This window comes from Arachis duranensis, chromosome 1 (assembly GCF_000817695.3).
Source record: "Arachis duranensis cultivar V14167 chromosome 1, aradu.V14167.gnm2.J7QH, whole genome shotgun sequence".
NCBI lineage: Eukaryota > Viridiplantae > Streptophyta > Magnoliopsida > Fabales > Fabaceae > Arachis > Arachis duranensis.
The window spans coordinates 89,666,901-89,681,973 of NC_029772.3; the positions used below are offsets into that span (position 1 = coordinate 89,666,901).

Genomic DNA, 15,073 nt, shown 5'->3' on the forward strand with positions numbered 1-15,073 from the left:
GGGCTCATCAATGCTCTTACAACAACCCTTTAGCAGTAGAAAAAAAAAATTATATATATGTATGTGGTTTTTATTAAAAGGAAGGGTTACGTGCTCAAATCATTGGAACATTATATTTCAAAGTTTGAAAAGTATTATTGGATTTCTCTACTTTGAAGCAAGGGATCTCTGATCCCTTTATGAATTAATTTTGAATGTGTTACTCATTGTGATCGAAAATATAATAATAATAATAATAATAATAATAATAATAATAATAGGTGAAAATTTAGATGCAGTAAATTTTATGTAAAGATGATAGCTGAGAGCGATTAGATGATTTAACTGATTTGACTAAATTTTTATTTAACTACTTTCAGTTATTAACTTCACGTGAAATCGATTGCACCTGAATTTTTACCGTAATATTAATATCTTTGGACTTGATGATGGAATGATTTGGTTTGCATGTTCATTAACAGATTTTCAACAAAGCATATCAAAGTAAACTTAAGAGGCTTCATTAACTCAGACAAATCAGGCCCACCTATACATAAATTCAAGGGCTTATCGGGTATTTCACAAAGTTTAATTATTTTATACCTCGTCCTAATAATTTGATGCATAAATATTGTTAGAGTTAATCACTATATAAAAGAACTTTTATATTATTATATTGTTTATGATCTAATTCCCCATATACATCTGATTTGGAATTTTATTTACAACTACTTGTACAGCTTTAATTATTCTTAAAAGGTGATTATTCAAATATTTCTAAAAAGAGCAAAGAAAGGAAGTGCAAGAATCTGCGTGGTTTGACTGTTCCACAATGGACTATGCATGTCCCTCACACTCTCAATATTTTTACAGCTGCCTGGCCTTCCTTATCTTATCTTCCTTTAATTTCATAGAATTTTTTTTTTCAAAGGTTACATTTCAAGTTTAATTTTCAATAATCTCCTATTGATTCAAGTACTAAAAGGTCAATTTTGTGGTGATTGTATATATATACAAAAATGAATAGCACACAAAAAACCAGTTATTAAAATAATTATTATATATATTTTATAGTGTCTAAGATATTAGTATTTAATTTGTCTAAAAAAATGAGAAAAATAAAGATAAATTTCATTTTTTATTTTTGTATCTAATAATTAAAAAATTAAACACCAACATATCATATATAATATATTTTTTTAATTGAATAATCAGTTATTAAAAGTTTAGGATAATTAAGTCCAGTTTAGGTAACCAACTTAATTAAGTTCCTTTTGATAAAATAACTTAAATAATAAATGACTCTGTTAAAAGTAACATATAAATAAATTATTTTGTATTTGAATTTTTAACTCTAAAAATGCTTATTTTATAGAAATGTAATGAAAAATATAAGTATTATGAGAGAAGTCATTTTTTTTTAACTTCTCTATAAACTTCTAAATAGCTTCTTAAAAAGTTGCACTTTAATTTTAAAAATTGTACCAGACATTAATACTACTATTTTTCACAAATCAAAAATTAAAAAAATTACTTCTAAAATTTTTCAAATAGACCCTTAATCTTGCTGTAATAAAATATTAAATCTGCAATAGTAGAATAGTTAAATTTATTTATAATAGTAGAATAAAAAAATAGATGTTAAATATGTAATTTTATATAGAGTCGCTGAATGGTGACATGATTGATATTTACATTGGTTCTACCTAGCTAGCTAAAACATTAATCAATTAGAATGCATCTCTTCATTAATTAATTAATTCCTTAAAAGCTTGATTTGTCAAAAGAATAAGCTTGTCATCACATATAAAAAAAGTCTTTAATGAGAAGCACACATATCAAGAGCATCGTCTGATCTGAGATAATAACCTACGTTTATTTTCTTCAGGGTTATATAGTTAACTATAAACAGCTTAGAGTTGCATGCCGTATCTATTTTGAGATTCATGCGTATGAGATTTTGTAGAATATAATGGTCGGTAACTCGGTATACGTAGCATGCTTATTATATAGTAATTAATTTAACATGAAAAATTATTGTTAATAAACGTTAAGTATTGCACCATGATCTATGATGCACAAATATTAATATAGATATAGAACACGACACAATACGACATGTTCTATATCGACACAATAATAATAATAATAATAATAATAATAATAATGATAATAATTAAGGATGAGAATGAGTGTATGAATGTGTAGGTGTATAGGATTGGTCCCACGAAGGAGGTAAGGACAGTGGAACCCACAAGTTGCAAAGGGAATTGATCTCTGATTCCAAGTCATTGGTGACTCAAAAGGTTTATTTAGAATATATATTTGATCTTTGGGGAGGTGAAAAGAACAAGTAGCGTGCAACTTTATACAATAAATGTCGCCAGAAACATACATTTTTCTTTTTCGTTTTTCCATTTACACTTACTTCTCCACTATATTTATCTCTCTATCTATCTTAGTTTTAATTTACCTATGCTCTTGTTAAAATAAAAAAACCCTTTTCTTCGGGGAGTGCTTAGTATTCATTACTTAATAGATAATTTGCTACTAATTTATCGTGATGCTAACTAGCTAAATAACTACTTTAAATTTGTTGAATTCATTTGTTTAAATAAGTATTAAAAATTTAAATCTTACTTTATACATGCAGCAATTCAATAGAATTTAAATTTACGACAGATTAATATTTATTTTGTCAAATTAAAAGATGTCGTCGACAATAGTGCTTAATTAATAAATAATAATTCTCTGCTTCAGAGTTAATTTCCTCATGTGCCTGAAATATGCCTTCTCCCTTTACTATATAGTATATAGTATATATAGTTCTTAATTTTAGATTATTTATTTGTCTCTTTTGTTAAGTATTCGATGTTTTTTATTAACCTAAAAAATGAGATTTTTTTTCCTACTTTATATGATGATTTATTCAACGAGATCAACAATAGCGTTTTTTTCTCATTAATAAGTTTTAGGGCATTATTATAATTATTTATCACCAACAAAATGATTAGAGAAAATATCAACCAAATAATGAAGAATGCACATATAGATCACAAGTTTTACATGCTAGCTAGTAGTCTTAAATTGCATGTCATTATTGTTTTTGTTTTGATAAGAAAATGATTTGTTATGTGGTGCGACACAATGATGGTATAGACTGACATTCGAAAAGGAATAATGAGTATTATACATACATGAATAATGATTCTCTTATTGTAACTGCATAAATCAGTTCAGTTCATTTATTTGTAAGCAACTTAAGATCAGAGAATTCAAGTATACTATTTTTGTGTATAATAAGGTTGGAATCAACTCACATGCATGTGTAGGTAATATTTAATAACACTATATATATACTTGTATATATTACATTCTTGTTGTAGAGGAAAAGAATATTTTTACATAATCTTATTATATGTATACCAACATCTATGATCCAAAACTAATAATACGAATGATTCTAAACCAAACAATTAAGAACTCTAATGGCTGGTATTGAAATAACAGCTCATTCTTAAATATTTCTTACTTAGTAGATATAGTATTGTATTTTTTATTAATTAAATAAATTTTAGTTGTTTATTTATTATATTTTATATTTATAATTTATAATTTATAATTTAATTAAAAGTTCTACTCTTTTTTTTTATTTAGCATTCACTAACTGACTAAGGCTTTATTTTGGTAAATTTTTAAGAAAAGATATTTTTTCGAGTTATCTTTTTTTTAAAGATCTTACGTAAAAGTAAAAGTAATTTTATGTTTAGATATTTTATGCAAAAATATCTTTTTATTTATTAATTACGTTTGGGTATAATAATATAAAAATATTTTTTATTTATTTAATATATGAAAAACATATTTTTTAAAGAAAAAATATCTTTTAAAAAAGATGTAAATTGCAGCTTCTCAAAAAATATATTTTTCTGATTTTTCTAGTACTTTTATTTTTACTACTAAAAATTTGTCAAATCACTAAAAACTAAAAAAAATCTTTTTTTATCAAAATAATAACGTTCAAACAAGCATTAAATAATATTCATTACCTTTCACTTCTAGCTAAACTATATAATTATAAAATAAGAGCAGAAGAAAAACTACAAAACAAGACAAAAGCAAACCTTACCAATTGTTGAAAAATAAATTTTAGTTTCTCTAAATTAAGGCTCAATAATCACAATATCATTATAATAAGAATTGCACTAAAATTGCTTTGAGATATAATTATTAAAACATATAATTTCTCTTATCAGTTTAAACTTCTTAATTAAACTTTTGAAACAAGTAATTTTGTAACGATAATAGAATCAAATTTAAGTTTAAATTACAAAAAATTCACCCTCCAATAATGATTGCATCCGAAAATAAAATAATGCATTCCTTCATCATGACATGCTTTATACACGAATGACAACTCTTAATTAGTAAAACTAAGGTTAAAGTAATATAATTACTTGTAAAACAAGAGATATATATGAAGAAAGAATATGTAACGGGTAAAGAGAGAAAAAGAGGAAAGAATGAAGAGGGTGGCTTTTGTTACTGAAATCTAAGAGACAGATTAAAGTTGAAAGCAAAGAAAGTGAAGTGATCAAAGACAAAAAAGGAGCATGTCATGAAAGTATGTTCCTTTATTTTAATTTGCATGCAAAACGATGACAACACTAACCCATCATTGCTGCCACCCTCTCTTTGTTTGTTAATCCCGATAAAAATGTTAGCTTTCTCTCTTTTGTTTTACCACACTACATTGGAGACACACCCCTCTTAGCTTTCACTAATTTAATTTCAAAAGCTGTCTAGGATAAAAGAATAAGAATATTATGTAGCATGAATTATTTTATTTTATTTTATTTTCTTGGTCAGATACATACCTAGCTAGCTAGCTGCTTCAAGATTTCTTTTGATCCGTTATGTCACTACCATCTCTTTTTTTTTTTTTGTATTATAACATTGTCTTTATTAGCTCTTTCAATATCAAATTAAAAGGGATTCTATGGCACATAATGTATAAATTACTACTCTAATTAAATTATGGATCCCGCTAGGAAGACAATGGACTATTTGTACAATGTGTACAATGGCTATTAAGTTATGAAATGAACATCCCCTATACTATTTAGAATAACCATCCGAGTACAAGGGATAATGACCTTTCAGATCTAGCGCTTTAATACCATGTCATGATACCACTCATCCCAAAAGATTCAGCTGATGGAAAAATGTAACACTAATAATTATATCTCTAATACTCCATAAACCTCCATTGTACACATTGTATAAATATTTCATTAGCTCCTCATACTTTCCCTTAAATTATGGATATATGTAACTAACTTAGTGGTCGAGGGTACAAATATTTATATTACTATGAACTAATCAGGGCGGAATTAGGATAAAATTTAGAGAGGGGCTAAAGTTTAATTTTTTAATATAGAAGGATTAAAATTAAAATTTTAAGGAGGCTAAATCAAAATCTACACATAACTTATAAGAAAAAAATTAAAATTTGGGGGCCACTGCCCCCTTTTTTAGTTTTTATATGAATAGCTCCGTCCCTAAAACTAATCAATTTACGTTGACCTACTAGTTAGCTGATTACTTATTTGTTTAAATAAGTATTTGAGTTCAAATTTTGATGTGTACATATAACAATTATTAACTATTAGCTAGCAACAAATTTTTAAATGAAATTTTAGTTCATGACAAATTAATTAGTTCTTGACATATATATCAAAGCACTAAATAATAATCCACACATTGTGATCCATGTAAACACTGAGATCTAAACATAGAGGATAGAAGTAAATAGACAATAATTAATCATTAACCAAACGCCTTCAAGGTGATTTGTTGTATCTATGTAAAACAAAATTAGAGCTATGAATTTGTACCCAGCCCTAGGGCCAGCCTTAAGCCCTTTAAATAGCCCATAATTCTATAATATTATAAAAAATAAAGCCTGATAATTTACTGAACAAGGGGATGTAGCTCAAATGGTAGAGCGCTCGCTTTGCATGCGAGAGGCACGGGGTTCGATCCCCCGCATCTCCAATTTAGATTTATTTTTCAGTTCTACATATGCAACATTAGTCCAACTAATCTGATATAACAAATATAATAATGTTACAGAGCAAAGCAAGCATAATATATTTGTTATAGATATATAATAAGGTGCCAGAATAGGTCAGAGACTATACTTCATAACAAACAAAAATCTGCTGGCTTTGGAAATAGACCTCTCAAAATCAAAATGAACAATTAGATAGATGAGACCAAGATTCTTCAATTCAGAAAATAATGCAATATGTTCACAGAATAATCCTGACTCTTGAATAGACCTCTCTCATCTCCCTCTTAAAACTGCTCTTTGCTCTTCTTAGCTTATTATATTAGTTTACATCTATTATTGTTGTTATTATTTTCACATAAATCCCAAAGTTTAAATCCAAAGATGTAACCAAGTTAATCAACCCAACAACTAATTCTAGTACTTGCTGAAAAGCTTTTTACTCAAGCGTGACAAGTAATTAATATATATATATATATGGATGATACGAAATCCAATAAGGCAAAGCCAATAGTACATATCATATTTCAACTTTCTTTCATCTCAATCCTAATTTGTGTAAGGAAAGTAGGCATGCAGAGAATATAATGCTAGCTAAAGAGAATGAGAATTTGCAATCCTTGATAGCAGATTCCATAGAGAATAAGAATCTATATGAATACATACATTCATGTATATATAAACATTATTGTTGTAATGTTGTGCACAACAATGTATGTCTTGAAATATTTCATGTCAGTGAAGCAAAGCAAAGCAAACCCGGAAAACTATCCTAACATCATCTGAGACAGTCTCTGGGGTTGACATTGGACAAGATTTGATGTTGTTTTCAAACTCTGTCAATGCATTTTGTCCATTCTAATTCAATCACATGCTACTGCATTTATACAGCTTTATATATATATGCATTTCTTTGGAACCATGGAATTATTAAAATTACTTTTTTTCTCTCTCAATAAAACATCAAAATTAAATAGTTAATTAGGCAAAGTATAATTAATAATAAGTTCTCTTCACAATATGCATGCAATTGGTTTTAATAATTTGTGATTAATGCAAAATGCACACAAATTTTTTCATGCATATTATTGAGGTGAAATGACAAGTTCACAGAGAAAGATGAACAATTCTTTATTTTTTTTTTTTTAAAAAAAAGGAAGAAAAAGACAATAGCTAGCTTTGGAATTTAGTATACTGTTATTTTAAAGTCCAGTGGCTGGGGTCACTATCTAAGATGGCTAGATCTTAAATTATGGTATTTTAATTAATATTTTAGCTGATAATAGTACATTGTTTATCATTATCCTGCAAATTTTTATTTATTTATGCTATCACAATCACTAATAGATAATTCTCTATTATTACTTCACTTGAAGAAACAGATAGGTTTAAGATTAATGGTAGCATAATATACACAACACCACTGTGATAGTCAAAAAAACTTCACTCACCTTTTACAACTTTTTTTTGGACCCAGCTTTATTCACTAATAAGAAATGGATCTATGGTATTTAAATCATTGGATTGAGGATCAAATCAGAAAAAGCTTTTGTCGTATCTTTACATGTTTGATGTCTTTAAAGTTTAATCCTATATAGTCTATACCAACCACCTTATAACTTATACAACTCTCTCTCTCTCTCTCTCACACACACCCTCAGAGAGTTATTGCAATTGTATGCATAATATATATATACATTAATTAACATACAATCAGAAATTCTTATATGAGTACAAGTGTTACAATTTATAAATATATATAAATAATATGGATTATTAAACTTGTGTTCATTGAAGATTTTTGGTTATATCCTCCATAGAATTGAGTGTCATACTACCCCAAAGAATTCATGAACAGAATATAAGTTCTGATGAGGCTTCAGACTTGAGAATTGAATGAATGAAGCCTTAGCCAATGGCTATACCCTATTTATTTAGAAATTGCTGCATTGTTACTAATGTGTCTGTTTCAGCAAAGAAAGAAACAAACAAGTTTTCCGAAAATTCATTCAAAGAAAAACGCATGCCTTCCCAAGCTGACACAAATAGCCCTTCTCTCTCTCTCTCTCTCTCATCCTTCAAGGCTCACCTTTTCAAGTTCTTCATTCCATTCCCCCCCATAACAAGGATTCTCTTTGCCATCCTCATCACTTCTCTCAAGAGATAGTACTAGATTCTACTTTCAAACTTTTTTGCTTCCCTCACATTATTCCTTTTAAAATGCCACACATTATTCTTGAGTGAAGAGTTAAAATATGAATAATGTCATGTTGTCTGCCTTAAATTTGCATGGAAATTTTAAGAAGACTAGTAGGGTATGATGGAATGATACTTTTTCTGTCATTATAGTTCTTCCCAAGCTTTTTACCTTTAAAAAGACTCCACTTCCACTCTTAGTGTCATCATTGCTTCTGAGTTGGTGGGGGTGCATCATGCCTTGCTTTTATGCTATTAGTTTTGTTTAATTTATACCCCTTTTTTTCTTTTCTTTCTTTTCATAGGAGTGTCTCTTTGCTTGAGCTTCTTCTACACCTCCTCTTTCATTTCATCTTTTTTCCTTCTTTCAATTTTCTTACCATGATCACTTATGTGAAATTGTCTCTGTGTGAAGACAAAGATAAAAACAGTTAGATAGTTTAACATATTTAACTAAATTGTAACGATTTTCATTTATCATCTTCACATGAATAGTCACCTTCTCTTATTCTTTGTTTGCCACCACTTTCTCACACTTGGAAAGTAAAAAACAGTAGAAAAATGAAGTTTTGCTAATTATTTAACTAATTGTGACAGATTATTTAAAAAATGAACTTTCAGTAATAATGATGGTTAAGGTTGTTGTTAATATCAGTATATGTACATATATAAATCAGTTCTGATAATAACAAAGTGCTGACACAGAATAATAGTTAACATCATGGATCAATCAACTGCCGGAATCATTTAGATTAACACAATGCTAATAAGTGTCCAACTTTATTGTAACAGTTCTATACGTTACTACATCTTCATACATATTTTTACTCACCCTTTTCTAATCTGATATTCAAGCCTAAAGGGGGCTGTTTAGAACATGAAAAAAAAGAAAAGGAAATCTCAAAACCAAGTAATTGATATCTAGATTTCATTTCACTTTAAGCTTACTCCACAGAGGATTTACAACCGTGCAAAAATTGATCGAAACTAAGTAGGGCTTCTACTTTTACATAGGCATTTACAACCAGAGTTATCCTACTAATTAGAAAAAGAAAAAAAGTAGTTAAGCTAATCTTCACCATATCACCACATACAAAAGATCGTTGGTGGTGATAGACAACCCAAGAAAATGTTGATAAATTGTAACAAGCTGTCCCCCTTTGCAACCATTGATATCAAGGTGGTTGATCAGCCTCAAATGCTGTCAAACATAACTAATTAACTTGGTAGGGAACTTAAGCACATTCTTCGGGTTTCGCTCGCCAAGATCCTAAAGCAACAACTCTCAGTTACTTGTTTTCCAAGCGACCTTCTTTTCTACCTAGCAAATGGCTTGGAAATTTATCTTCTTGGTCTAAATTCAGTTGTTCCTCATGAACATCATTTCTAGTTCTAATTCTTAAAGGGTGGGCCTCTGTGTTGAACACCCATTCATCAAGAGAGATGACTGAAGGAGGAGAAAAGAGGAGATAGAGGTATTTGAGTGTTTCGGCGAGGAAGAAGCTCTGCATCATATCATCTTGGGCCCCCGTATTCACCTGAATATTTAGGCAAAGTTAGAAAGCAGTCACTCAAGGACTTTGTTATATGAATATGATCATTTTCTTTAAACAGAGAGGAAAATATACTAATCTAATCATCAAAGAAGGGGTTTGCAAAGTTCTTACATCTTTGAGTCCAACATATCCTGAAGCTATTCTAGAGTTCGATTCGAATGCTTCAAAAATATCCCAAGCCCATTCTCGGTATGTGTTGTTTCCAGTTAAACGCCAGAGGTAGAAGAGTGACTCAATCGTTTCTGGTCTTTGGATATTCCATGAAGTGCCAACAAGCATATCCTACAATTTTCTTTACTTTTAGCAGAACAACCTTGGAAATTTGGAGAACAAAATGTTAATGGAAGATTCAAACCTCTCCCTGGCGGAAGTAATAGTTCTCCCCAGCTAACTTAGTTGGTGTTAACTGGTAGAAATTGTAACACGTCCGTGCAAGCTGCAAAATTGAATTCAGTATAAGCCTGAAAGATAAGTAGCAATCGGAACCAAGAAATACGAAGAATTAACACGAGAACTTCTCAGAAGAATTACCTCCTCGGCTAGAGACATGTACTTGCCTGCTTCTTCAGGGTCATAGCCAGAAGATCCCAGAGCAAGCATCCCAGGAACAAAACAAGCTAATTCATCCATCTGAAATGAAGACAATGAGATTAGAGATTCTTTTCACAACATACACAGTTAAGGATGTATAAATAAATAGTACCTTGTCATAGACAGTATTTCCAAGCTTCTCAGTTATGTATGCAAAAGATGATGGTGTTGATCTCTTAATCAAGCTTTCAAGACCTTGCATTGATGTCTCCCACATTTCCCTGAATACCATTTGTTTGTAACAGGCAAAGTCAAATGCCTTATGACTCAGGAGAATTGGATCAACAAATTTATGCCTCAACTTTCCAAAGAAAATTGACTTTCCAAGTTCAATACCTGTAGTATTTTACTGCTTCAGTCTTGTTTCCAAGAATCCAGGCCTTGAGTAGATATTCATAGAAGCTGAAACACAAAAATTGGCAACCTTTTAATTATGGCATTACTTAATGTAGTTAACCTTATAACGAAACAAGACCAGATTTTTATTGTTTCTTAGAAATTATCAGAGCCATCACCTGTCACCCATAGCACCAAATGTAATTGAACCAGTTGGGTTGATTCCAGTTTGTGGATTTATATATATGGGAAGCAACCCATCCGCAGGAAAAATTCTACGAAACCGTTCAATTACCTTCTCTGCCTGAAATATCAAAGTTCAGAAGACAAACTTCCACTTTCTTGCAGAAAATCACAACATTCTCGTTATCGATATGCTTATGCATGTAAAAAGGCAACAATACTTGGAACAAGTTCACCTCGATAAAGATACTTATAATTATAATGTTGACAATTATTGATTGTCAAAAATCTAAAATAAAGCAGGAGATTACCGTTTCCTGGTACTTAGGGTCATTTGTTCTTTGTGAGAGAGCAATAAATTCAAGCTGCTCTGAACCAGAATCTGCAAGAATACTGCTTCCCTAGTAACAGGAAACAAGTAATTAACAACATATTGTTAGATTTACAAGGAAAATAAAAGAACCTAACAGGTTCATTGAGCAACAATATGATTTCAAATAAAGGGCAGCCGGATGCTCAAGCATCACAAGTTAGGGTCTGAGAAGGCCACATCCAAAAGGTCTCCAAACAAAGATGCGAAAAGACTATTATCGACAACAATATTTTGCCAGTAATGAGAAAACTTTATGATAAAAATCAGAGCTTCTAAATTTAGCAAGACATTATCCATAAAAAAGTGAGTGAGTAAATGAATTGGAGTGCATATTAAGGAGCAAACATACCCGTGTCCACCTAGGATTAGTTGGTCTGCCATGTTCCAAGTTAATTCTATTATAGGGGATTCCTGAAGGTGTATCCCAAGCAGGTAACAGCCTCTCTGCAAGTTCTTTTGACTTTTCAAGGAAGACTTCTTCACCAGAGAGATCGTATGCACTAAGAAGGCCACCTAGAATTCTGAATACAACAAAAGATAATAGATAGATGAGAGGAGAATGGACCAGAATGCAAAATCTGCCACAATCAGCCAAATTTGCAATAATAATTAGGCTGGAGAGAAAGCACTAAAAAAAAATTAAAAAAAAAAAGATTGAACCTTCTAATTCAACCTTATGGTTGTCTCAAACACGCTCACTTCAACATTCTTCTTAAGATATAAAGATTTCTCAATCCACCTGTAAAATTATCATATTGCACTCTTAGAATTGTTGAACAAAAGAACAACAGCAACATATTAACATTAACTAACACACACAAATTGTGGAACTCCTCTCTCCTTTGAAAACATATAAGAAAACACACACTTATAAACCAATTACATAGTTCACTGCATTAAAGATAAGGTAACTCACTCTCTGGCTTTTTGGAACTCAGAATGAAGGCCCATTATATATAATGTGTCAAGAGAATCTACTAAAGTTGCACCAAGTCCACCAAAACTGTCAACTCCAATCCTTGATATTGGCTGGGAGAGAGGAATAGCAAACAACTGAGTTGCATGCAAGAGCCAAAATATGAGCAAACACTATAAACAAAACGTTCAGATTTACATGAGGAAGACCATTCCAAACTAGAGTTAAGAATGAATATGAAGGACATGCCATGTTGCAGTTTTTCATCTCTGATCTGGATAAAACTCAGTTTGACTTCTACATAGCAATTACTCATTAACTTGTGTGGTAAAACATAAGACAACTCATCTACCTTATGCAAAAGGAGGGAACAAGCAATGCAAGTGATAGACCTATGAAGAGATAGATTAACTATTAACAAACTAAAAATATTATGCAAAAACCTTAAGTTCATCCGTGCCCCATGCATACTTTTCATAAGATGACCATGCATGAAGCATAGCATCTTTTACTTTCTGTCTCCGTTTTTCACAAATAGAATCATTGTCCTCAGCAGAGGTGCTCTTGGTGTGTAAACTAGTTTCTGTTTCATGTTTTGGGATGCTTTCAGTTTCAGCCGAGGTTTTCATATGGTCATGTATAGCTTCCAGCTGCAATTTCAAATAACTTAAACTAAGCCAACATTGCCGTTGAAAGGGACAAAATTTTAACTTCTAAAGTAAAAGAAAATAAAATAACGCAATCCTTTGGAGAGTCAGAATATGCAGATCTTACCGCACTTCGCAAGTTGGCAACCTCTTCTTGTAATCTCAAAATTTCCTCCTGAACAGAAAAAGGAAATAAAACAAGACATTCACTTGAACAATGCCACATTTAAAACATGATCAACACATGGTACTTCAACAATGATGGGAAACACACACTCGTTTCAAAACATAAGAAGGTATGAGATGGAGCATGCATACTACTATGGAGTAATAATCCATCTTTATCAACTTGGAACTTTTTCTATAGATTCTCAGAACAACAATTGACTGCAATCAAATGCCTGAAGATAAAGAAATCAGCTTTCTCTTTTTCCCATTACTTTTCCAATCCCTTAACTTGAAGCATGCCAAGACTGACTATGTACTCAGCATTTAGACATTTTGTCCACACCCAATTATATATTTTACATAAAAAGTTAAACTTTGAAGCTCCAAAACCAGAAAGCACATGTGCCATGAAGGTGAAACAAAGAAAAAGAGGGAAATAAAATGAAAATGAAGGAACCTGATGGTCCCTGTTGAGTGATTGACGGTCATAGAAAATCCAAGTGACAGAGACGCAGAGGAGAATGAGCAAAGCGAGTCTCTTTGGCCTCTTTCCGTAGTACCTTGGCTGAAAAAAACGCCATCTCCGCCGCAATGTGGTCGACGACGATGACGATCCTGATGAATACGATGATGACGACGATTTCTTCCCCATTATGAATGAATCATGGAAAGGTTTTTGGATTGAAGGGAGCCTGAGGATTATTCAGACGGAGCATTAATTATCGGAACGAGAAGGAATTTTGCTTTTATTTCGTTTCTGCCTCGTAAAGTTTGTATCTTCTCTTCACATTACACAATACGCACTAACCAACGTATGGAGGTTAACGAAAGTCTCCATTTTTGGGAAAACTTAAGCTTACTATTTACGTAAATCAATCACCATCTATAATCATCTCCTCAAAATTATACTTATTTATTATTCAATAATATCTATAACCAAATCTTGTCATGTTTTACGCTAATTTATAATACATAGTTTAAATTATTTTTGGAGAATTCACTCCTAATAACTCAGTACAAAAAAAGGTTTTACTTTGTATTATCAAATATTAATTTCATATAAAATCAATTTTATCGAGCTCTATTTAAGGGTTTGTTGTTAGCCAATGAGTTGCTGGCTTGCTGCATGCTTAAGGCGGGATTCGAAATCTGACACTTGCTTAAACGGACTAGTGAGTTAACTACTGTACCAATCCAATTTAATTTGTGTATATATTTTTTTATTATTATATTTTTGATACACATGCTTTTATATTTTTTTGAAACCAAAAAAAGGGTCAATGGATTTAGTTTTCATGCAAAACATTTTTTTCCGGTATAGTAAAAGGACCAAGGCCCAAGAAAAGAGAGAAAACAACAAAGAAAACAAACACACAGCACTACAAGTGGTTACTCTACAGCACCACTTCTACATTACGGAGTGTACCTTTCCCGGCGCGGACATTTGCTTGTTATATTTGCGTGTCCCACATATTTTAGATACAAATATTTATTGATATTTATGTGACACGTGTATTTTTATATTTAAATAGTATCTTAATAAAAATAAAAAAAATTTTAGACACATTTAAACACATTTAAAACACCTTATATATTAATTATATTTTATATATATATATATAGTATTTTATATCTTATAAAATTTTAAATTTATGTTTTCACATGTTTCATATTGTATCATATCCTATCTTAATATCCATTCATCATAACACTAGGGAGAAATAAAAAGTCGTACTTCACTTCCAAGTTCCAATCCTCTCATGCAAGCTCTGCACATTTATTAGTTTCTCTCGTCATGTGCTTATTTTGAATTTTCCATAGTCTCCTTTGTAGTTCCTTGATTCTTGTAATCAGTGAACTATGACTTTGGCAGGGATTACTTCTCCGTTTCAATTGATTTAACACAAACTGAATTGGAGTATGCTTCAAACTTGGATTGGGCCTAAGTTTCAAATTCAATTGCGTTACACTTTGACTGTATGCATGAGTATGACTCATTCACTATTTATTATGGGTCGAATTGAATAAGATGGATACATTAGCTAGACATATAAT

The 15,073-nt window shown here is 30.8% G+C and overlaps 1 protein-coding gene and 1 non-coding gene across 4 annotated transcripts; one reads left to right on the top strand and one right to left on the bottom strand.

The window, feature by feature from the left end:
- Positions 1 to 5,963: 5,963 nt before the first annotated feature.
- On the top strand, positions 5,964 to 6,036 carry TRNAA-UGC (transfer RNA alanine (anticodon UGC)). Its single transcript has one exon. It is a non-coding gene; the product is annotated as a tRNA-Ala (tRNA).
- A 2,954-nt stretch (positions 6,037 to 8,990) lies between these two features.
- On the bottom strand, positions 8,991 to 13,824 carry LOC107496367 (mannosyl-oligosaccharide 1,2-alpha-mannosidase MNS2-like). Of its 3 annotated transcripts, none has more exons than XM_052252377.1 (14): positions 13,579 to 13,824; positions 12,978 to 13,025; positions 12,647 to 12,853; positions 12,204 to 12,316; positions 11,961 to 12,026; positions 11,637 to 11,808; positions 11,226 to 11,315; positions 10,911 to 11,035; positions 10,732 to 10,797; positions 10,508 to 10,616; positions 10,336 to 10,434; positions 10,160 to 10,240; positions 9,916 to 10,086; positions 8,991 to 9,786 (listed from the first exon to the last, which is right to left on the bottom strand). In XM_052252377.1, the coding sequence occupies exons 1-14, from the start codon at positions 13,597 to 13,599 to the stop codon at positions 9,538 to 9,540; spliced, it is 1,617 nt and encodes a 538-aa protein (XP_052108337.1). In that variant the 5' UTR covers positions 13,600 to 13,824; the 3' UTR covers positions 8,991 to 9,537. The 3 variants fall into 3 exon arrangements, with proteins under 3 accessions (XP_052108337.1, XP_015973097.1, XP_052108338.1); XM_016117611.3 differs by having other exon boundaries at positions 13,476 to 13,824; XM_052252378.1 differs by lacking the exon at positions 8,991 to 9,786 and having other exon boundaries at positions 9,949 to 10,086; positions 10,160 to 10,265; positions 13,476 to 13,824.
- Between the last annotated feature and the right edge of the window lie 1,249 nt (positions 13,825 to 15,073).